The sequence below is a fragment of the Chlamydotis macqueenii genome, chromosome 1 (genome assembly GCF_036417535.1).
Source record: "Chlamydotis macqueenii isolate bChlMac1 chromosome 1, bChlMac1.mat, whole genome shotgun sequence".
Classification (NCBI taxonomy): domain Eukaryota; kingdom Metazoa; phylum Chordata; class Aves; order Otidiformes; family Otididae; genus Chlamydotis; species Chlamydotis macqueenii.
Window position 1 is genome coordinate 94013989 of NC_141556.1, and position 23813 is coordinate 94037801.

The window sequence follows — 23813 nt, forward strand, 5'->3', positions numbered from 1 at the left end:
CAGAAGAAAAAAAAAAAGCTCGAAGTTCATATCACTCCCTGAGGAGTTCAGCTACATTCACATTTTTTTGTCATATTAAAAAAGAGAAAGTAAGGAAAAAAAAAAGAAAAAGCTCCCTTAGAACAACTAATTAAAGGAGATGACCTTGAATTTAATTTTTCCCTTCTCAAACTCTAAGACTAAGTGGAAAACATTCTAACTAGCCAGCTAACGACTTCTAACGACTTCATTATCAGCAATAGAAAGGAACTGCCCTAACCCAAACCTTCCGCGCATTCTTCTTGGCCATGAACTAGGAGACCAAATGACATATTTCACACAGTCCCGCGCGTCAGCCGGAGCCAGGAGGCATTAATAAGCTTTCTAAGTTCTGGCTATCGCTGAAGCACACCAGTCAGACACGACGAGCCTGCACAACACACACAGAGCGCCTTATATGGCAAGGCAATGACGTAATGCTCCATAGGCTTGGGGCACGCGAAGCGCCTATCTCTCATTGTTTGGTGGGAGCGCTGGAATGCTCGCGTCTCGCTGATGCTTACAGCTGAACGCCTTCGCACCCATGGAGCCATAGCTGAGCCGGGATTGCTATAGTCCAGGAGCGCAAGGTAAGCGAGAGGGTGGGAAGCGAGCTGCCTCTGGCAAGCACTGGCGCTTCTTGCTTTTTCCTACTAAGATACTTCTCTTTTATTTATTTTTTTTTAAAAAGTCACTTCAAAAAAAAAAAAGAAAAAAAAAATAAAAGGGGGGGTGAGGACTGAGAAACAATGGAATACCCCAAAACAGCACCAGCAGATCTAAAAGATGTCCAGTTACTCGGAAGTAGGATGACTATTTCGAGCGTTAAAAAAAACCCTGTATTTTAAACAATTCCTACAGAGCCAAGAGATGAGGAATTAATTTAATGTTAAAGAATGAGGTAGTTATGAATTACACACACTTTCCAAATGGTCGGATAAAATCATGACTGCGTTTAAAGCTGTGGAAAGAGTCCAGCTGTATTGTAATATATTAGGTAGAGCTACTGCCTCTCTTTATGCTGCATTTATATGCATATGCTATGTATTAGTAGACATGTATGCACATATGTCTCTCAGCATTTACTACACTTCTGAACAACTTTTACTGCAGTTTACAGGGGGATGTATAAATTGCCACAAACATTACTTTGCAATAAGATTATGCTAGGTCTGAAAGAAACAATTGTAACTAGTTTAATTACTAACAAACTTTTCAACTCCTACACGCTGCTTCCCTCTTCTGTGTCTTGTGTGCAAGTGTCAAATCACAAGAGGACAGAACTGTCAGATTTTGATGAAGAAAAAACTTTAAACCCTAGTCAAAGGAATGATAAAGCTTTCAAAATCTGAAAACCCACTAGTCTCTTCGAGGCTTATTCTGCAAGATGCTCAACAGTACTTACCTCCAAAAAACAGAGAGCGGAATACAGTTCTGATGAGACATTAAGCACCTTGAAAGATTAGATCTTAGTGTGTTTATAATTCACATATGCATAGTATACAAAATTACACAGTCCTCACCACTGATTAAGGGCCAAACCCTGTCAAATCCCTGTTTATAGGAACAACTGCAATTAAGTCAATTGTGCTGTCCTACTTGCAAATTCAGCCTACTAAGCACTGCTCTCCAGAGTCTTATGTGTAATTTAAGATGTTAGAAAAGTTGGACTCCTTAAGACCTTTAAACTCAAACTCTTCTTTAAAGTAAAACATGTTTTTGTTGCATGTTTTCATTTTGCTTAAAACAAAATTAAATCAGCATTAAATGTTAGGACAGCAGAAAGGGGGTTTCCCCCCCAACTACATTTAATGTTTTAAATCCTGAAAAAAATTCAAGTATATCTTTAAGAAAAATCAAAACTGATAAAATCATATGCATTGCTGTACTATCAAGCATACATGGATTTAGAGGCTGAGTCAAAATATCACATGTGAACATTTTCATTACTTTTTTTTTTTGCTTTAAACAAGAAAATATTAGAGTAGTTATTTTCCACATGCTTCTAAAAATGTAAATATATAGAGAGACATTTCATTTCAAAGATAATTCAGGTATGTGTGTATTATTAACCTTGGCATTTAGATAAAGGTCACATCCATGTTTCCAAGATAATCTTTCTTGTAACAAGCAAACTTCACACCTCTGTTGAGGCCTTGAGTCTGCCTAGCTATAGATTCAGGGAAAAGGGCACTGTATAGTATATATAGAATGAAAAGACTTCCAGCAACCAGAACAAATGTGCATTTATAGTAGAGAACCAATACCCCAGATCAGTATACTAAGCCCCTTACAATGTCTTCTCCTTGCTATTCTATGTATCTGCAGACTTGCAACCTATGTCCGAGAATTTTTAGATCTCTTTACTGATAAATGAGTACTTGGTTTCCCATATATCCTATATCCACTGGATTTAATATGTAATAAATACACTGTCAAGTTATAAAGTGGAAAAGTTAGCTACATTATGAAAAGATACGTTACAAACCAAAGTTAAGTAACAGACCTCAAAATATGTATCCGAGTAGAAAGGATAAGCTGAAGTCAAAGGACTATGATATGATGAAGAAAAAACATTCATAGAAGTGCTACACATGCAGTAAACATATGTATCTGATAAAAGCAGTAACTAGAAAAAGAAAAAAGCCTACCCATAGGTAAGAGATTATTTCAGCTCCTCCAACTCCAACAGAGGAGGGGGGTAACATTTATCATTAATTACTGCTTTAGCAAAATCCAAAGTACCACCTGTACTGTGAATACTGCCAGTCAAGTAGAAATCATAACATCTATCAAAAGCCAGAACTCTATTTCCCATAGTCTGTCTCCCCTAGATCAAAAGGGAAAACATTCTTCACTTAATACTTACAGGACTAATTTTGCTCTCATTTATACTGGTAAAAGTCCAAAATAATTAGACTGAGGTATAATGATTAAAATGTCTCACGGTTGTTCCCCCCCGCTCCAGTATTACACTCCTTTGTTTTATCAGATTTCTTAATATGTATTGAGAATATCTAATTTTAAGCAATTAAAACGTTAGCTTGCATCACTTAACAGTAAAAGGAGACACTAAAGGAAAATAATTATCACATAATTTAGTCTTCAAAACCTGTATCTCTTCACTTAAATTTCTCTTTATAGTAATTTTTTACAACATCCAATGTAAAGAGAAAGCATTTTAAGAACAAGTATATCCTCCAGAAACGAAAGTCAACTTCCTATCAAAGTGGATTGACCTTTTGTTCCTTTCTCGTCACTTCCCTTCCCTCCACTGACAAATGTCGTGTAACTGCTGACAGCAGAATTTTTAGAAATTTGATTCAGAAGTCCAAGGGTTGTAACTTACACTTGTTTTCTCCATCAGTACTAGTAAAGTCAAGTTATTGCTTGATTTTTTGCAGACTAACAGCACTGTCATATTATTTACCTAATACTGTGATGAATTATCACATTTGCTATTGCCATGGGATTAAAAAAAAAAAACAAAAACAAAAACAAACAAAAAAACCCCCAAAAACGAAACAGCTTGGTTTTATTTCCACCAAGTTTCCCCTCTGTGACAGTTCTTAAAAGGCTGGTACTTCAGGAAAAATGCTTTACCAGGTGTAGTTTGGCATGGACAAGTGAACAGCCACTGCTTCTCTGGACCTCTCCTGCAAACAGCTTCTCTCAGATCCTGGGTGTGGTGTTACCTGAATACAGTTCATTAAAGCAGCAATTAAAATATCTAAGTCCGAGAATCCTAAGGAGTTTACAATGTAGGAAGACATATAAAAACTATCCTATAAAACTTTAGGTCTGACTCATTAATAGTTCACCTTAATACTTTAGGTGTCACCTGTCAACAAGTTCATTTAATCTCAGAAACCATGCCTTACCAATAAAAATAAATTATTTTTAATTGCTTAGGCTTGTTTTTCTCATATTGAATGGATTCTGCCATGGCATCCTTGAGGTTTATGTCAAGTTTGTTGAAGTGGTTGAAAGCTTGGTTACTTCAGCCATTCACTAAACTCAGCTCCAAGAGGGTAATTCTAAATATAGTGCCCAGTCTTGTGATTTAAGTGAAGTAATTGACATTTTGAGTCTTAACACCTCTCAGTATGTTATGCTGATCTTGAGGTTTGCTGCATTTTCTGTCAGCGAGACAAAAATCACTTTGATTGCATGTCCAGGGCACCATGTCGTTTCTGGAAAGTCAGGAACAGCACTCAGGCTGACGGACCAATGGACCACACTCAAGCATTCAGAGCTTACTTTCCTCAAGTGTTCACAAACTCAAGAAACATTTTCTGTGGCAGTCTGTAGCCTCCAGTTAAAAACAGTACAAAAACAACACCTCCCTAGGCACTGTCTCCTCACCAGACAACAGAACTGAGGTGACAGCAAAGAGCTGAATGTCCATGCAATAAATGAATGCCAGCCGAGTGAACACCCAGCAACATCATTGTATAACTCTCCCTTAATAACAAAAGGAAAGCCTTAGGGGTGAAAGTTCAAAGCAACCTTGCTAGACAACATTTCAACACAATTCAAAGTCCTATCAACTTGGTCATTTGAGCTGATAAATGCACATACTTTTTGCCTGTTGCAGAAGTCACCCTCACTGCTACAGATCATTGTGCATATCACAATGACGTAACACAACTGCTTGACTTCAGCCTCGAGCCGGGCAGGGGACCTATGGATGACCACCAGAGAGTGGCTGCTGAGGTAAATAAGCAGAACATGAGACATTTCGCTTCACACTGCATGCTCGTGGAAGCTGAGCAGCCAGAGCCCACAACCATCTAACTGCTCATGCTCAAGCTTCAACAAACCTTTACAGATGTACTTTGGGTAGGGTACACAAAGGTCCAGTGAACATGTCTGAAAATGTGGATGGAAAAAAACCAAATACTTCTAACAAGAAAAACATTAATCTTGCATTCATTTCAGGGACATGAAACAATGCATCAAGCAGATTTCATTGTCCTTCATATGCTTCCAAAGGCTTGGGAAGGAACAAAACAATTGCATTTAAAATAAATGATAGGTCAGAGTTCTTAAAAATCTGCCTTAAACCTAATGTTCAAAGCCATTTCTTTCAAATTTATTACTGATTGGATTTAACACTTTGTCCTTTTTTATTGGAGAAACAAAGCTTATCTAGTGTTTGCATAGCAACTACTGCAGTGAGAGGAAAGGAGAAAGGAAAAATTTTAAAAACTGAAATGAAACAGCGTGTTGCTACTACCTTGAAGAAAAAATATACAAGATTGGCTGTTTAAAAATGGAAAGTAATGCACTCATAAAACTCACAGTTTAATTACATATTGGATTTCAGCACATAGACAAAACCATCTCAGAGAAAGTACAAGCTGACTGAATCCATCAACTTTTTATTGATTTAATCCATATTCCGGTAAAATCTGCATAACTTTCAGACATTAAGTCAAATTATGAAAAAAAAAAAAAAATTGGAAATTTTATCACCATCAACCTTGGCTTGCCTGAAACTAATGTCACCCACCACATTCCCAAACATGATTCTATTCTACTTAGCTACACAGAGGTTTCTCAGAAGCAGCCTAATAAATGCCACAGTTGTTCTTGTTTTCAACTTCAAAATGCTCCTCCAAGTCAAGCAAGTTTTCAACCTTTCAGCCATTCTGTTTCTGATTCCTACCTAGAGAAGAGGAAAGTGAATTATATGAGCCTAATTTCTTTTTAAAATTTTGATCACTTGAACCTGGGGGTATAACAGCTCCACATTTGGGGCAGTCAACCCCTGACCTAAATATCTGAAATCCAATGCTGAATATACTAACTTGGATGTAGGAAGGTGGAAAAAAATTGCAATTTGTTAATGTTCAAAGCTGATGCATTTTCTTAACTTGCAAAATAGTATTAGCAGCCCATGTAACTCCTAAATTAAATACTGAATTGACTTCAATGACAAGACCACCATTGAACCTTGACAGGCTTAAGACTTCTCCTAAAATACATGTTTCTAAAAACTTATCTAATATATAAATGAGTATGTGCATTTGCTTGCATATGTGTAAGCAGAGCAAGGGGATAAAAAAACCTCTGAAGCAAAGTCAGCTTCAATATAGGACAACTCAACATAGATAGAACAGACTGCCTATGAGGGTGGCGCGAGGATGACACCAAACAGTAGAGAATGTCTAAGCCTATGCTAGGAGGTGCACACATTGATTGCCTTTCAGGAAAGCAGCAGACAACAGCTGACAAGAATCTCCAAGATTACCTATTTTGTTAACCCCTATAGAGGAGGAGAGAAGAAAAAATTAACATGGATATACAAAGGTGCAGCCACTTTGGAAAGTATCTGCTTACTCTTGCTTAGCTCCCATCCTCTGCTCAAAGCTCTAGATGATTACTGCCATCTTTATAAATAGCAAAATTCTCCTACTTCAACCAGGATTAACTGGGTGGGGGGAATGCAAATTTGACAAGGTAACATTTTATAACCTGTAAATGACCTTCATATATCTAGGGTAGCACAGTTAACCAAACAACTAGCAAGTTCTGTCTAGAGATAATTGTGTCTTCTTATTTTCAGCATTTGAAACTACGTTATAAAGTAATGTTAAAAAGCTAAAACATATTACATCAGAAACATACTGTACATGAAAGCATGCTACAGCTCCTTCATTTTCAGAGTGACATCTGAAAACAGGAAAATATAACCTAAACATCACAGACCATCAGCCAAGAGGCAAAGAAATAGATCAAATAGGGCTTGTGGCCAAATGCCCTTCAGTCACATAATGATACTGAGTTATAAATCAATCTGGGGTACAATAATGAGGCAGAGAATGCTCAACTGAATTAGCAGTTGTTTGAAGAACAGAAAGCCCTTGGAGTCTAAGAGTCTTCATATGAAGGGGCAAGGGAAGCATACATGCACATGATTCTCCTCTTTCTTTAAAGAAAAAAAGATTGTCCTTTTTTGTGACAGTTTTTGAAAGGCAGAGAAAGAAAACTGGAAAACAACTAAAGATGGAAAAAGTAGGTATCTCTTGGCTCTAGAAAGACTGTTCAGCTCAGTTTTAAGAGTTCCAGAAACCACTGGTCACAGAATAGCTAGAAGTAGTTAAATCCACTTTTTCATCCTACACATGTAGCTACAAAAAAAGCTGATTCTAGAATACAAACTATTATCAGCACTTTGAGTGGACATACAAGTAAAGGATTTCATTTTCTTTTATGCTTAAGCAGGTTATTTGACCTTTAATGCACTGAACTACCAAGCCTGCAGAAGAATGGAAATCTTACTTCAATACATCACAGTTAATAGATCTGAGAGTAAAAGGTGTTCTTCAGTTAAACAATTCATCACAAGTGAAAAGGCTACTTTAATTATTGTTTTTCTATTTAAACTGTTATTTAAATATGTTTAATAAATCTATTGAGTAAACCTTGGTTACGGCTATAATAATTAAAAAAATTCTCAGACCATCATCTTTAGCTCTTCACTGTAGCTTCCTATCCTGTAGTCAAAAACAATGTGTTAGTCCTCTGAAGAAAATCAGTTTGGAGAAATCATGTAAACTTAAATCCTGAACAAAAGCACGTATGCTAAGGATTAACAAGCTTTAAACAAACATGCATTGACTTTGCACCTTTAGATGATTCATCAAGTGCTCCCAGGCCAATGTGGCCCAAGGTCCTACTGAGACAAGAGAAAAATGCAGCTTCCAAACATGCCACACTTCAAGTCCCAACACATTCAGATATAGATGTACAGCAAGACATTTAGCAGGATCAGGACAGATAGCAAGAAAGGCAGCAAAGTCCCTAGAATTACAGAGCTTCAATACCTAGAAGCGTACACAGAAGCAATTTGTAATCCACTGGAAACCCTTTTAATACAGTTTCTGAAGGTCACATATTGCAAAACAGGAAACTAGCAGCATTCTTCATCACTGGCAGCTTCAAAGCCATCTTTAGCTAACTAACCATATCTCAGTGCATTGCTACAACCACTTTCACCTGTGTCCTCCAAGATGAAGTGCTGGCCAAGTCCATCTTGAAGAAAATGGATACTCTCACATTATCAGGTCTACAGGAAAGAGATGCATATTCAGCTTCCAAGTAAAATCTCTATTTAACATTAGCATTACTACTGCTCTTATTACTTCCAGTCTTGGCTATTAGAAAAAATTGCAACTGTATCAGCAAACCTGATTAAAAGGTCTTTTGCCTATTTGGAAATCCTCAACTACACTGCTTCATGCAATCTTGCATCAAGGAAAATTTAAATATCTCAAGCTAAATTTGCAGTAACAATTACGGTTCATGTTTTCTGCCAAAAAAAAGGAACGGGGTGCCACCCAAGCTCAGTCTTCAAACACTCAGAGTTTATTATACACACACACAGAGCTACTTCTGGAAATAAGCGCATCCGAAAAAAGCCTTACTTTTGTCTTAGGACGTATGTATATAATAAAGATTTTATGGATATGAACAGAACCCTCAAGAAGTTATGGAATTTTATCCTCCTGCACAGGAGTGACACCACCTACGTAATTCCTGAGGAATGTTTGTCTAAATTGTTTTCAGCTAGCCTCAATCCTCCAAATGATGGCAGACTTGTAGTCTTCCCAGACAGTCCCATTCAGTACTGAAGTACCTTTATTTAACTTACAATGTTTAACCTGTGTGGTTCTAATCATAATTTCGGTACATAAATTCTTACTATGTGCATTGAGCGTGTGGAAAACACAACTAAAGTTTGCAGCCAGCTTCCATTTGTCTAAAAGCAAGTGGCCGCTGTATGCCTGGGCAGCTTATCCAGGACTGGCAGCAAGGAGGAGGGTGCCTTCAACTCAACAGAGGAAGTGCATATTGCAGCATGGAAAGTTCTAAATTTTACCATTGCTGATGACCGATAATATACAAATAAGGCCACGGTCAGCATAAGAGATAGGCATGGTGCCTGTTCTGCCCATGGATGAAAATGTGGCCTCAAGACATTTATTTCTGTATAAAATGTGTGTTAAAATTGTTTTAGAGAACATCTAGTTCCTGTAAATGTTATGGGAAAATGACATTTACGACTAACCAGTCTCCTCTGAGTAACATGATGTGTTATTGTTGGCTGAGTGCCATTTTCTGTCATACCAAAAATATTAACTAATTGAAGTTAAAAGAAGTTTGTATGAATTGGATCCTTGCGCAATTATGCCCAGTTCTGGTCAAGACAACAGCACTAGCACTGCCCCAGGTGAACCAGGTAGCAGAAAAGCACCTATTTTCCCAACTGCATCCTAGAAAAAAGCATCCACAGAAGAGGTCCACCTTGAGCCTACACACTATATACAGAATAAAAAAAACTACTATCAAATTATAGACAGGATTTATCTACTGAAATTACTTAAACTCAGATTGTTCTCTTAATCTAAAACAAGTATTATCATTAAACTGTAAAGTGTAAAAAGATGACTCAAGGTTGCAAACTTACACGGAGCGGAGCTGAAGCAACTGACTCATTCAGGGAATCAGAACTTCTGCAAACTCCTCAGTCACTTGAAGGATGCAGATTAAATAGTCAGGACAAAACCTCAGCCCTTCAACTATTACACTTCCATCAACATTAAACACAACATGTCAGTGATAACCAAGTAGCATTTGCCTCATACAAACTAAACACACATGGCTGGGGTTATCAGCGCCAGTAGCAGTCTGACCAGAAATTTCCAGAACTTGGGCATGCTGCACTCCCTTGTTTGTGCCTAATCTTCCCAAGGGGAATGAAGGGAAGGCAGGCAGGGCTATAAAAGACAGTTTTCAGGAGCTCACTTAACTCCTGCTACAATTTTTCATTGGCTAAATCCCAACAGTAGCCTGCAATGGTAACAATTACTGGTAGGGACACTCCAAACAGACAACGCAAACACATCCACCTGCCCAAGGAGGGGAGGGGAAAACCAAAACAAAATAAAAACACACTGCCCTGTCCCTGTGTATCTCTGCAGTACTGAGTGTTTTATAACCCTAGTGATTTTAAGAATAGCTCAATAACTGTGGTCAAGCAATAATATTTTAGCAGTAATGCTTAAAGTATACATTTAAAATAAAACTCAGGTTCATAAAGGCACAGGATCTCTCATTAATTTAACTTGTTATCAAGCAATATCAAATTATCAAATGTAATCATTTCAATGGCACTGTCATTTAAAAATCACAAGTTATAAAAAGCAGTAGTTGCCTTGGTTTATTTTGCGTAGTTACCATACAATTAAAACCTCTTTAGGTTAATTTTTATTCTCAAAATACTCTGTTAAAGAAAGTCAACACTGCTTTTCCATTTTAATAAATCTGAATTTCAGGCACAAAATTTTACTTGTCACAGATGAAGAAAAGAGAAAAGTAGGACCTGGATTAGTAACTGAGAAGTTCTGCTACAGTCTTGTTGCTTTGACCTCTATACCACATCTCTTGCGGTTCATCTTTCCATTTCCTTCTGAAAGCTTTCCATCTGCAAAACTATAATTTCCTGGCTGACGTAAATTTGAAGAGTTCCAAATTCTGGTTCTGCATCTGAAATTACTTGCTTTATTTCTGACTTTACAGGCAGTATGGAGAGATGGCGAGAGAGACGGAGCAGGGGGGAGGGAGTGGGGGTGTGTGGAATTAATATGCATCATGGTAATATGGGACTCTGCATTTTTAAAGATAACTTCAAGTAAAGCTCATTAATACTGTGGTCTGATCAGGTCAGCGCTCATTTACAATTTTTTTTTTCAGGATATGCAGTCAAAAAAAAAAAAAAAAAAAAGAAAACAAAACAAAAACCTGCCAACAATTTAATAGGATAGCAACTGCTTCACTCCCACCTAAAAACCCTGCACCTTCCTATCATAATCTCAGACACTGCGGATGGCTATCATTGTCAGATTAGAAATGAACAGGCAGAATTAATAACTATCACCTTTCTTGCACATTCAAATAGTTTCTGCCACAGAAAGCATTAATACTCTTTACCCAAGACTGAGGTTTTGATATGTGATCTCCAAGAAGATCTAGATATGGAAGGAATATAATTCAAGATGGAAAATTATTTTCTTAAACTGAGGTTTCATGAGAAAACAAAACTGAATTTTAGTGCTACATTAAAATTACTCCAGCTAGAAGTGAATGTTAATTCAGTCTTAAATATTAAATTAAGCAACATAAATTTCTTCAAAAATTCTCATTTACTGTCACCAAATTTACACAGGATTTCATAACATTTATGAGTGACAATATCTCTATATCACCAGGAAGAATTTTCAGCAGCTTAGTAGTTGTGAAATCATGGTCACAAACAACATTACTGCTTGAGATCAGTTTTTAAAATAATATATTAACTGTGTATGTTTACTCAGCATCACAGCTAAATACAGCTGATTATCCGTTTGAAATTTTGCCCATTAAACCAGAACTGGCAACACCATTCATCATATATGACTTTTATTAAGATTTGTAAAGCAAGTCAGCATTCTAAGCATCAGATAAAACAATAATTAGTCTGTAGAGTCTATGGAGTAATAAGCAGGAGTCACACTCCCATCTATAAGTCCTAATTTTATAAAATAAATGTCCTTATTGGGAAATTTGCCTTACACAGAGTCTCTTGCAGTTGAGACTCCCTTTGTGGAGGTTTGCATCGTATGCAATGAATGATTTAAAATATACATATGTAAATAATGTACTGGAAAATACATTTTAAAATAAGTGTTCACATTCTGTTGGAAAGTGCTGACTGATTCAGGTAAAGCCAACAGATTACACAACAGCCATGGTATGTTGTTGCTACTGTAATTTCAAAGGCTTTTGACTTTCTTTATGACAGGGAGAAAAAAGAAGCATCAATTAAGAGAGACATAAAAGTAGCTATAACATATGTATTCTTAAAAACTACAAATCAATAAGTAGAATTGTAGACAAAGAGAAAAAAAAAAATAGCCACCCCAGGATCAGAAACCCATTTTAACAAACTCTAATATGGTTGCAATAAACTCTGTAAGGCACAGACTGGCTTTCTTACAAAAACAAATATTTAACTACATTGGTGTCAAAAATTACAACAACTTACAAGATTTACCAGAAATGATGAAGCATGTTTCTTCTCTTATTAAAGGCCAGGCCATGGCTTATTGCTAACTGGGAAGAATGCCTCAGACAAAGAGGCATTACTTCATCTACATTTAAAAGCTTTCAGCTTAATGCTTTTATTTGCATTGTGCAGGGGGAAAGTCAAGCACATGTTCAAAAACCTTACAAGCAAGTCTGCCTCATGTTATAAGCTGTAGAACCTCTAGTAAGCTTCGTCTGTTGCCTAGGGAAGGGTAAAGAGCACAATTTAGATAAAAATATGTATCTCTATGATCTAAAAAATAAAGTCACAGACAGTCAAAATCTCAGCCATTTCTGCAGAATGATCTGGTAAAAATCAAGATACTGTTAAGGTGTATATTAACATCTCCTCAATACTTTTGTGGAAGCAATGATAAAAGTACAGCTTTACAAACCAACACCTATTTCACCTGCATCCTTACAGAATGCAGCCTTTTCTAAAGCTATCATTACAAAATTGCTTAAAGAAAAAAAGAAAATAATCGTTTTTATTCTTATTGTTCTAAGAATAATGATCATTCTAGAACAAACGTAAAACATTAAAAAACAAGAGTCTGGCAACCTCAGTCTTCCATGCTTTCTTTGATTTCCCTGAAACAAAGGAAAAGCTGACCTCCAAGAATCCCGTAAAAACATAAATTAAACAACATTGATGTAATACAGGTCTCCTATGACAACGGAAAAGCCCACTTAAAGACAGAATTATATCACATGACACCAAGAAGACAATGAACTGTTTTGGAAGTCCCCGTGTTATGGAGAGAACAAAGAGTCACTATGTTGCTAAATATAACGTAGTGCAGCCAAGGCTATATGCACTTAAAAAAAAACCCCTGGAAAACAAGATAACACAATTGAGTACACGGTATTAACACCAAGAAGCTATAGTATGCATACTGAGGAAAGCAATTACAATGAACAGAGGAGAGCTGACAAATATTTTTTTTTTAAGGAAATAAAAAAGTAGGCAACAAGTACAACAGTAAGCCACAATAAAGCAGTAATTTATAACAGAAGCTCTGAAAAAAAAGTAATAAGATACTGCCCTGACTCTGTTTAACTACCTAACATTCATTTTCATAAAAACAATTTCCAATGCCTGTTTTCGCTGGCCTGGATTCAGAGAGGGTTCTTGTAGTCCTCTGAAGTCAACTACTTGGAATTATCTGTGAAAGCTTTTGCTTAAATGATATACCTACCTCTGCCTAATATGAAATTACATTATCATGAAATTCAACTAGAAATGAAAACGATGAAAATATTTTATTGGATAGGGGAGTGCCTGTTCTTTGTATTAATTATTATTTTTTTAAGGCAACTTTTTTTGACCTTTGCATATTTTTGGTAAAATTGCTCTCTCAAATACTTTGGATACTCTTAGTCAGGAAGAACGAAGTGATGAATTAAAAAAACCCCAAACAAAACAAAACAAAACCTCAACATCAAAAAACCCAAACATTTTAAGGTCCTCTTCCATTCCTTTGTGCAGACATGCAGTTGCTGTGACCTACTGAACCATGAAACAGGAATTCAGCAGCCAAGGAAAAATTCTTCTGCAAATATTAACTCATAGTCAACTCCTAGTTGACTTCTTACAATATCAATCTCAACTCTGTCCAAGAAATTATTATCTATTCAGCACTGCTGAGGGCACTTTCTGTATAGGAACAGACAAATAAGCACAGAGTTATAAAAAACAAGTGCAAAAGCTTATTTAACTACACAATATAAAAAAAAATATAACATGCTTAAAACATCTCTTTTTTATTTTTGGAAATACATTAAAATCCTTTAACTCACAGCTTCTGCACTATGCTCTGTAATTTCACTTCAATTGAGTGATTTTATAGAAGTATTTTTTTTTAAAGAAATAGCTCTCAGGGGTTAGAAATATTTGCTTGTATTTCTGTTTGAATTCTGAAACTTCATTTTAAGTTTTGAATGATGGAAACATTTTTAAATACCCTAAAGTCTTTTGGCATGATCAAAGAAAGAGAATCTCTCAAAAATCCTTCTCAGGTTATACAATGATCTAGGTCAGATATCAGCAATCCAGGCACTTTCATTCAAATAATAGAATAGAATCACAGGATCATAGAATGGTTTGGGTTGGAAAGGATCTTAAAGATTATGTAGTTCCAACCTCCGTGCCATGGGCAGGGACACCTCCCACTCGACCACATCACTCAGGGCCCCCTCCAGCCTGGCCTTGAGCACTTCCAGGGATGGGGCATCCACAGCTTCTCTGGCAATCTGTTCCAATGCCTCACCACCCTCACAGTAAAAAATTTCTTCCTTCTATCTAATCTGAATCTACCATCTTTCAGTTTAAAGCCATTACCCCTTGGCCCATCTCTAAATGCCCTTGTCAAAAGTCCCTCTGCAGCTTGCAAGACAGATTTGATCAGAGATTGGGTTGGACCACCTCACTCAAGCACTTAGTTTGGGCTGGAACCTCAAGTGCTTTGCTGAAGCAAGGCTTAAGCATTCCAGATAGCTTGAGAAATGAAGTTATATAAGAAAAAAAGAGGAGAAGATGACAGAAAAAACCCAAACAATTGTACATACACTCATGCTCACTAAAAGGACTGCTGGGATTATTAACTCAAATGTCTGTAAACTTATGTATTATTTATGCACATTCTGGTATTTGTATCATAAACAATTATACAGTATCCCCATGAAAATTACAATTGTTAGTTACTATTTGGTTTAAGAGTTTTATTTCTAAAGCAACTGAAGGGGCATCAGCCACTGTAGCTTACAGTTTCATCTGGCCAGAGATATATCAACCAGTTAAGAAGGAAGTGTTGGGTAAAACACGGATTAATTTAGGTATTAATCACCTCAGCTAAATTCGCCTTACAAGAATAAATTATAGCAAGCTAAAACAAATCAAATGCTAATAAGCCCCAGTCTATTTTAACAGTATTAATATAAGATGTCTTAACTTCATGCACACATACAAACTGAGTTCATTCCAAATAAAATTGTTAGTTACGCTTCTGTTATGGTTTTATATCTATGGCAACGGTAAATCATCACTTGAACTTCACTACTAAAGCATTTAGAGACAAGGGTGGGGAAGGAAGAGACATTTTTACACTAAAAAGAACTCAAAGTAGCACCGAAAAGTGGATGAAAGTTTACACACCGACAACACAGTAAAAAGCTGCCTTTGAGCACTGTGCAGTCTTCTCCCCATTTATTTGTTCTGTCAACCAGCAGCGTTCCTTCAAGCTTATTTCCCAGACCTCTCCCTCTCCACTTATACTTCTTCAGGTCTGTTTTCTTCATTGTGTTAATTGACTGTTGTAAAGAATTTGGGGCTGCTTTAAGTCTTTGATATAAATTCTGTTTATTGCTACTTCCCATTTCATCAATTTTTCATGCAAAGCATTTCATTACATTCAATATAGTGCAACTTCTGCGCTAAAATAAAAAGCGTGGATGGTGAATATGTTATAAGAAATTTCATAGTCGTAGACTTCTATACAATATCACCATTAAATCAGAGAAGTCTGATGGACAGTTGTAGAATGGCAGGGACTTCCTCTCTCCGTGCAGGAAAACTACAATGATGCCAAAGAGGATCTTGCTGAGGCAGCCTATTAAATCCCCAGAAATATATGTCTCCAGTCAGCCAATAGCTAATAAAGAGCTGCACAAAGGAGGCCGTTATCTAAGTTCTTCCTGACTAGAAGGATGGCTGCAACAGGAACTTGTCAGTGGGAAGCTGTAAAGACTCACCACTTGGCCAAGGCCATCACAACAGTGGCCAGAGACAAATGTGGAACAAGAATCTTGTGTTTCAGCAGCAACTTCTAGAGAGTCATCATCATCATATTTCACAGGTAGAAAAAGAAAAAACAACAAAAACCCCACCATGATATCTCAGCTAATGAGTACATAGGCAGTCATTTTGTTCAAGTAGTCCTGATATGCAACTCATTTCCCTCGCATGATCTACACAACTCATTACGTACCATACATAGGAACAATGGCGAAAAATACAAATTCTAATACTTTATTACTTCAACCTAGGCTTTTCAGATTTTCTTAAGTATCAGAATATCCCACAGAGGCTGGCTGTGGGAAAAATCTAATTGAAAGGAGGCAAATGTGCTGGCCAAACCTAATCATACCTCAGACCAACTCCATAAACAACTCTCTCACAAAGAAAAGTCTACAAAAGAACCTAATTATTTGTGGTATTTGGAGGGTTCTTAAGATCTTACATAAACAATGCACAACCTTAGCCCAAGTCTCTAACAAATTATGTGGCATCTCTGTAAAGATGGTACTGATACAAAATTGTAAAACTAATTTTGGAAAACCATTATGAAAACCTTCAGGAATCACGGAAAAGCAGGATTGGACTTAAGTGTATCTACAAGTTTTGGAAATGAGACCAAATCTGAGCCTAACAGGCAGCAAGACATTTGGGCTTTCTTAAGTTCAAAAGGCACAACCTGAATTTGTGTTTATCTGCTGACTGCGTTTTTTTGTGTGTGTGTATGACACAAGGCCTGCACTTTCACTGAGGACTGACTTACCCTCAAGGTTCAGTTTTGCTTTGATGTGCTGCTTAGAAATTGACATTAGGCAGACTTCCTTCACATACTTTAACATCCATAAGGTTTAATCATAAAACGTCATAAGATATCAGGATGGTTTATAAGTAACTTAAAGTTATTAGGAGGTTTATGATGCTGTAAAGGATACCTGCCCTTGAGGGCTGCACTGGTTTCATTTCTCAATCGCTATGATAATCACATTTTAAAAACAAAACACAACACCAAACCACCTACTCAAACAAAAAAAACACCCCCAAAACCTGCATGTACATATCTACCCTCGGCCAACAGCCAAGATCAGTGTTGTTCCACTGCAGAATACCAGAAAGCTGTGTTGCACTGATACCTACCAAAAAGTGAAAATGTAATCAAAGATGCATAATTAATGAAGCTGTTAAGTCTAAATGATCATACTGAAGTGTCCATTACAGAACAACTTTGGAGTAGAAAATAAGACCTGTGGGCACTTCTCCTCTACAAGAAGAGGTCTGCCTGTAGTTACAACTATAAATGGATGTTCATGCACATCTGGCAGAGATGTAGTATTTCAAGTGTGTTTTTAAATGCTCATTAAAATGGCTACAAAATACATATATATTTCCTCCCACAGATTGAAAAAGCTTCTTGAACAAGAAACAGCATATCAGGAAAAAAAAGAGAAGGAAAGCAACAAGAAAATAGCTAAACTGAAAGAAGAATTGACTAAACTGAAATCCTTTGCTTTAATGGTGGTGGATGAACAGCAAAGACTCACTGAGCAGTTGAATCAACAAAGTCAAAAAATTCAAGAATTAACCACTTCTGCAGAACAAGCAAATGAGAAGCTGGCTTTTGCTGAAGCAAAAGTTCAAGAAGAGGAACAGAGAGCCAGCAGGCTGGAGGCTGAACTTCAAGCTCAAAGCAGTAAGATCTCCCAAGACCAAGAAGCAATGATGGCCAAACTAACCAATGAAGACAGTCAGAATCGTCAGCTCCGGTTAAAATTAACTGCTCTCAGCCGACAAATCGATGAGCTGGAAGAGACCAATAAATCTTTACGAAAAGCAGAAGAAGAACTGCAAGACCTAAGGGATAAGATAAATAAGGGAGAGTGTGGGAACTCCATGCTTATGACTGAAGTAGAAGAGCTACGTAAACGACTGCTGGAGATGGAAGGAAAAGATGAAGAGCTCATAAAAATGGAAGACCAGTGCAGAGAACTTAATAGAAAGTTAGAAAAAGAAGCATCACACAGCAAGAGCCTTAAAGGGGAAGTGGACAAACTCAACAAAAGAATTATGGAGCTGGAGAAATTAGAAGATGCTTTCAACAAGAGTAAACAGGAATGTTACTCCCTGAAATGCAACCTAGAAAGAGAAAAAATGTTAACAAAGCAGTTGTCCCATGAGCTGGATGGCCTAAAAGCTAGAGTTGGTGAGCTTGAAGCAATTGAAAGTAAGTTGGAAAAAACTGAGTTTACACTTAAAGAAGATTTAACAAAGCTGAAGAGTCTAACAGTGATGCTTGTGGATGAAAGAAAAACTATGGGTGAAAAAATAAAGCAAACAGAAGAAAAGCTGCAAGCTGCAACTTCTCAGCTTCAGGTGGAACAAAATAAAGTGATGTCCGTTACAGAAAAACTAATTGAGGAAAGTAAGAAGGCACTGAAATCAAAATCTGATGCAGAGGAAAAAATGTCCAGTGTTACAAAAGAAAGAGATGAACTGAAAAACAAACTCAAAGCAGAAGAGGAGAAAGGAAGTGATCTTGTTTCCAAAGTGAATATTCTAAGAAAAAGGCTTCAGTCACTGGAAGCTGTTGAAAAAGAGTTTCTTAAAAATAAACTTAAGGAGAGTACTAAATCCAGCACCTCCTTGCAGCAGGAAAACAACAAAATCAAAGAGCTTTCTCAAGAAGTTGAGAGGCTTAGGCAGAAGCTGAAAGAAATGAAAGCCATAGAAGATGATCTTATGAAAACTGAAGATGAATTTGAGTGTCTAGAGCGAAGATATGTCAATGAACGGGACAGAGCCAAGCTCCTATCAGAAGAGCTAGAGGCTGTGAAAATGGAAGTGGCTAGGTATAAATTAACAGAAAAGGCAGAGTCCAATCAAGAGCAGCGCCTTTTTAAGAAGCTCAAAGAAGAGGAAGCTAAATCAAGTCATCTTTCCAGAGAAGTAGATGCACTGAAAGAGAAAATTCATGAATACATGGCAACAGAAGACCTAATCTGTCACCTCCGAGGTGATCATGCAGTCTTACAGAAGAAACTCCTCCAGCAAGAAAACAAGAACAGGGAGTTAGCAAGAGAAATGGAAAGCCTCACGAAAGAGCTGGATAGGTACAGACGCTTCAGCAAGAACTTCAGGTCTGGTCTCAATGGAAGGAGAATTTCTGACTTGCAAGTTTTTTCTAAAGAAGTCCAGACAGATTCAGCAGACAATGAACCACCCGATTACAAAACCCTCATGCCTTTAGAGCGAACAGTCATAAATGGGCAGCTGTATGAAGACAGCGATAATGAGGACAGAGACAATGAGGAGGAACAAACAGTGTCTTTCAAAAGCAACTCATCCATCGCAAATGCCGTGAACAAAAAATTATGGATCCCTTGGATGAAGTCCAAAGAGAGCCATCCTCAAAATGGAAAGATTCATACAAAGCAAAATGGAAACTGTGCACAGACTGGAGACCTAGTGCTAAGCCATACACCTGGCCAACCTCTTCACATAAAAGTAACTCCAGACCACGGACAGAACACGGCAACACTTGAAATAACAAGTCCTACCACTGAAAGTCCTCACTCCTACACAAGCACAGCAGTTATACCTAACTGTGGCACTCCAAAGCAAAGAATAACCATTATTCAAAATGCCTCCTTAACATCTGTAAAATCAAAAGCAGCAGAAGGTTACATGAGCCCAGAGCAAGTAATTTCTCCTATTACGATGGCTACTTTTGCAAGATCTCAGACTCCTGAATCATGTGGTTCTTTAACTCCTGAAAGAACAATGTCCCCTTTGGCTTTAACAGGCTCGAGTTCTCAGGAACAAATACTCTCCTCGGAGCCTTTGGAAATGGGAGCCAAGCATGCTGTTTTTAGAGTATCCCCAGACAGGCAGTCGTCATGGCAGTTTCAGAGATCTAACAGTACGGGATCCAGTGTAATAACTACTGAGGATAACAAAATCCACATCCATTTAGGAAGTCCTTACGTCCAAGCTCTCACCAATTCCAAGCCCATCAGCCCTTGTAACCCAGTGCAAGACAACAGAACTCCAGCACTAGCTAATGGCCTACCCAGTAAGCCCATCAATAAAATCACCAGCAGTATTACTATCACACCAACAGCCACTCCTCTCCCACGGCAATCACAAATTACAGTAAGTAATGTCTATAACTGACCCCCATCCGTGCTGACACCCTTACCAGCAACCCATCCTGTTTTTCATCCCAGCAAGAATTATTTGGAACAGCCCTTTTACTTTGGGAGAGATTTGTGCATGAACTATACAACAGTATACGGAACTAACGTTAAGTTTTGCCTGCTTAGTGTTATCAAGTGTGCACTTACTGTATATCTCCTCATCAAAATACAGTTGTTATGTAAAATATTTAGTCTTGCACTTGTATAAATGCATCTTTATGTATTTCCATTTTCAGAATAACTCACATAACTTTTGACTGCAACTTGCCTTGGTAAAATATTTTAACATTACAAAACCAGTAAATAATTGATTATTTTTATCATTGCTTGCAGAATATTTTTGTTCGTTATGTGTGTTTTGTATTTTTTGCATGTACAGTAGAATTTGAATTAAGCCATAATATCGCCTGCTAACTTCAGATAAGACTTGATTCATTATCTTCCCTACTATTTCCCAACTCCTGCTAGCCCTCTCATTTTAGATAATTATCAGTACATCACACAAACACTCAAAATATTATCTATTCTATCTTATTATAAATTTATGATGCATATATGATACGTTCCAGAGCACAACCACCACTTTTCCTCTCCATCTTTTTTTACCCTGTTTGGTTAAAACTCTTTTTAAACCTTCCTGTAAACCAATCCTGTAAGCGAACTGAGTTCAGAAGCTTATATCACAAAATTATTCTCCTTAAGCAAAGCAAGCATTTTTTTTTCTAATACAACAGAACAACTATCGTTTAAGCACACTGTAAAGCAATAAACAGCAACACTTACATTCCTAAAGGATAACTCAGAAGAACGGATTTGCACATAATAATGAAATTTCATCTAAGCTCCTAGCCATCGGTTCAACATACAATATACATCGCACAGGTACACTGAAGAAGAAAAGATTATCAAACTGTGGCTTACCTCCTTTTTTTTTTTTTTTTTTCATATAATAGGCAGAGAAAGCTTGACAGAAGCACTGAGAAGTAGTATTAGACGAGCTCTCCAAACATGTAGGCCTCTAGGACTAGGCTAAATAGGAGTACGACACAGAACGGACAAAACAGGTTAAGGTATTTCAATGACAGATACAGTATTAGTGCCTGAGAAGAGGCTAGAAATGTAACCAATTCTGCCCTTTACACAGGTGCCAAACAGTAAGTCCTAACCTCCCAGAAAATATTGCTAGTAGTGGACCAACTTTGTGCTGAATGTGAATCAGCCCAAAAGACCTGGAATGCACTTTCAAATGTCTCTTTTTCTCAAAAGCTGTAAACTGCAAATGTTAATTGGAACAGTTGCTTCTCATTCCAAAAAGTTAAGTGCCTATGTATCTTATGCTCGGGGCGGGGGCTTATCTTTTTAAAAAACTCAACCCCCTTATCAGTAAGGAAGTTTGCAAGTACGCAGAAAGTCTCTATTCATTAAACCCATATCTTTTTTTTTTTTTCCCCCTCTAGATAATGGAAGCAGAATAAAATCATTTCTACAGTATAACTTAGCAATGATTGAGCAAAGGACTTTGGCACATGCTTTCATGTAACAAGGGAACTTTTCATGATTTTAAGTCCTTTTCATGGACAGGAATCTACATTATTACAACTGTAGATTTTAGAAGGAATAGTTTCTATTGAAAAGCAAAGCCCACTGCCCATACACACTTCTTCCCACTAAAATCAACAATGGGAAGAAAAAATACTAAATTATAAGATCTGTGGTAGAAACTGGTATAACTGATATAACAAACGTATTACATTACAGCAGTAGCATTTTTAAACGGACAAAATGTGGACCTGCACAAACCCAGCTTAATGTGATGTATAACCTGATGCAGATCTCCTGAAGTTATTTGGCTTCATCAAAGGTCCTTCCTACTTGTTTTGTCTCAGTTTCCCTCCAATGATTGCAGAAGTGAGATCTGACTAAGATCTGGTCAAAACAAGTACATAGTCTTATCCTGCAAAGTAAACTTGGGCTCCCACCAATTTCTGCAAAAGTTACTGATCAAGACAGCAGCCAGCACTCAGGCAAGTCAAGATTATAATAATTTTAGAGTGTGTTAATTATACAAAAAAGGTACTTAACTACGTTCAGATTACATATTCTTAACCCCAGGACTCATTCAAAATCAAAAAGCAGTCCATTCAAAACACGTTCTCTACAGCTCTAGAATTTGGGATACTGCATATCCTGCTGATCCATACGAAAGATCCCTGCAGTGACACATTACAAGTATGGTACTGAATAACAACTGCATGTGAAGAGTACACTTGCCAGTGTACTAACAGACACCAGATTTTCCAAAAATTAAAGGATTAATAGTTGTCCTCCAGAAGCACTAATATTTTCTTCAGTTGGACTTTAAAATCTTGTAAAAAAAAAAAAAAAATTACTTTCCTACCCGCCTTCCAAAATACACAGAGATATGTTGATCATTAACCACCTGGTCATCTATTACAACATCTTATAAAAGAAAAGCACAAATCAGGACATAGCAATAAGGACACTTACTTCTTTGGACAATACCCAAGATATTGTGAGTACAGACATTCAGAGTTCAAAGATAAGTTTTGAATACAAAACCTAGGTGAGAGTTCACACCACTTAAGTTTAATTGTTAAACAGGACAGTACTTCTGTTCCTGTCTTAATCCTTACACTTGTGATAGTTTACCAGTAACTAATTAATAAAAGACAAAGGAAGTAGCCACTAATGACTGTTAACTCTTAAGTAAGAAGAAGAATCACCATTGCCTGTAAATTAACTTGCTACCCTTCCTAAAAACATGGGATGATTATACTCCCCTGCTGATCAAACAATCTATGTGTAGACCTTAACTTCACAATGGAATTTTTGTCATTCATTTCAACAGATGAAAAAAATATTTTTTTTTTTGCCTGAAAATAAAGTTTGCAGAATAAAACAGGTTCATCCTGTTCACATTCCCAAGATCTATTTCAAAGCACATAGCAGAGAAAGTAAACACCTGGATGTATTTGTTGAGAGCTGAAACTTAGTTAACTGTTTGAACAGAAATTAGTTAGCTGCAATTTTATCATAAAATAACAAATCACGAGCATAGCTTAAGGACTGAAGGTAACAATTTACAAATTAACCTCAAGTTGTTCAGATCATCACAAGATATTGCAGATTATTTCCATTTTGCTGAGTGGAAATATTCACCTACTTCATTGACAGACAAAGAAAATAGCAGAGCAAAGAGAAAATTAAATGAGTTGTCTGCAAATTGATTTAAACACTCTGAACAAATACATCAAGCATAATCATATTAAAATTCAACCAGCTTTTGTAGGAATTTCAAGCATTCCATAAACGGTAAGTATTGCTGTTAATTTAGAGGCTGAGAAACTTGTTTTCAGCATTTGCCCAGAAGCCTAAAATCTGACAGGTATGTAATGATTGAATTAAATGTTAAAGGGAAATATGGTCACAAAGTAAGCAGCAAATATCAGATGGATTAAAATGTGAAAGAGAGCGTAAAAGCTGTTTTCTGCAGATCACAATATATCATCCCTTCTCTTTTCCAAAATTCTTAATAATTATCTCCTCCAAAGTCTAAAAATTTACCCTTTCCCCTGAATGTTAAGTGTCCAGGAGAAGAAAGGAAGAATTAACTGATAAAAAATGGCAAGAGTTATTAACCCTTCATCTTTTCAGTTTTA

General features: G+C 36.9%; 2 protein-coding genes across 5 annotated transcripts in view; one reads left to right on the top strand and one right to left on the bottom strand.

Moving 5' to 3' along the window:
• CMSS1 (cms1 ribosomal small subunit homolog) overlaps positions 1-23813 on the bottom strand; it is a 250671-nt gene that overhangs the window by 210957 nt on the left and 15901 nt on the right. The gene's annotated exons all lie outside the window — the stretch shown is intronic.
• Positions 1-23813, top strand: part of FILIP1L (filamin A interacting protein 1 like) — a 220060-nt gene that overhangs the window by 182449 nt on the left and 13798 nt on the right. For all 3 annotated transcript variants that reach the window (XM_086761817.1, XM_086761799.1, XM_086761808.1), the window contains exon 6: positions 17338-20089. In XM_086761817.1, the coding sequence (XP_086617943.1) occupies positions 17338-20089 (2752 nt within the window). The remainder of the gene's footprint in view (positions 1-17337; positions 20090-23813) is intronic.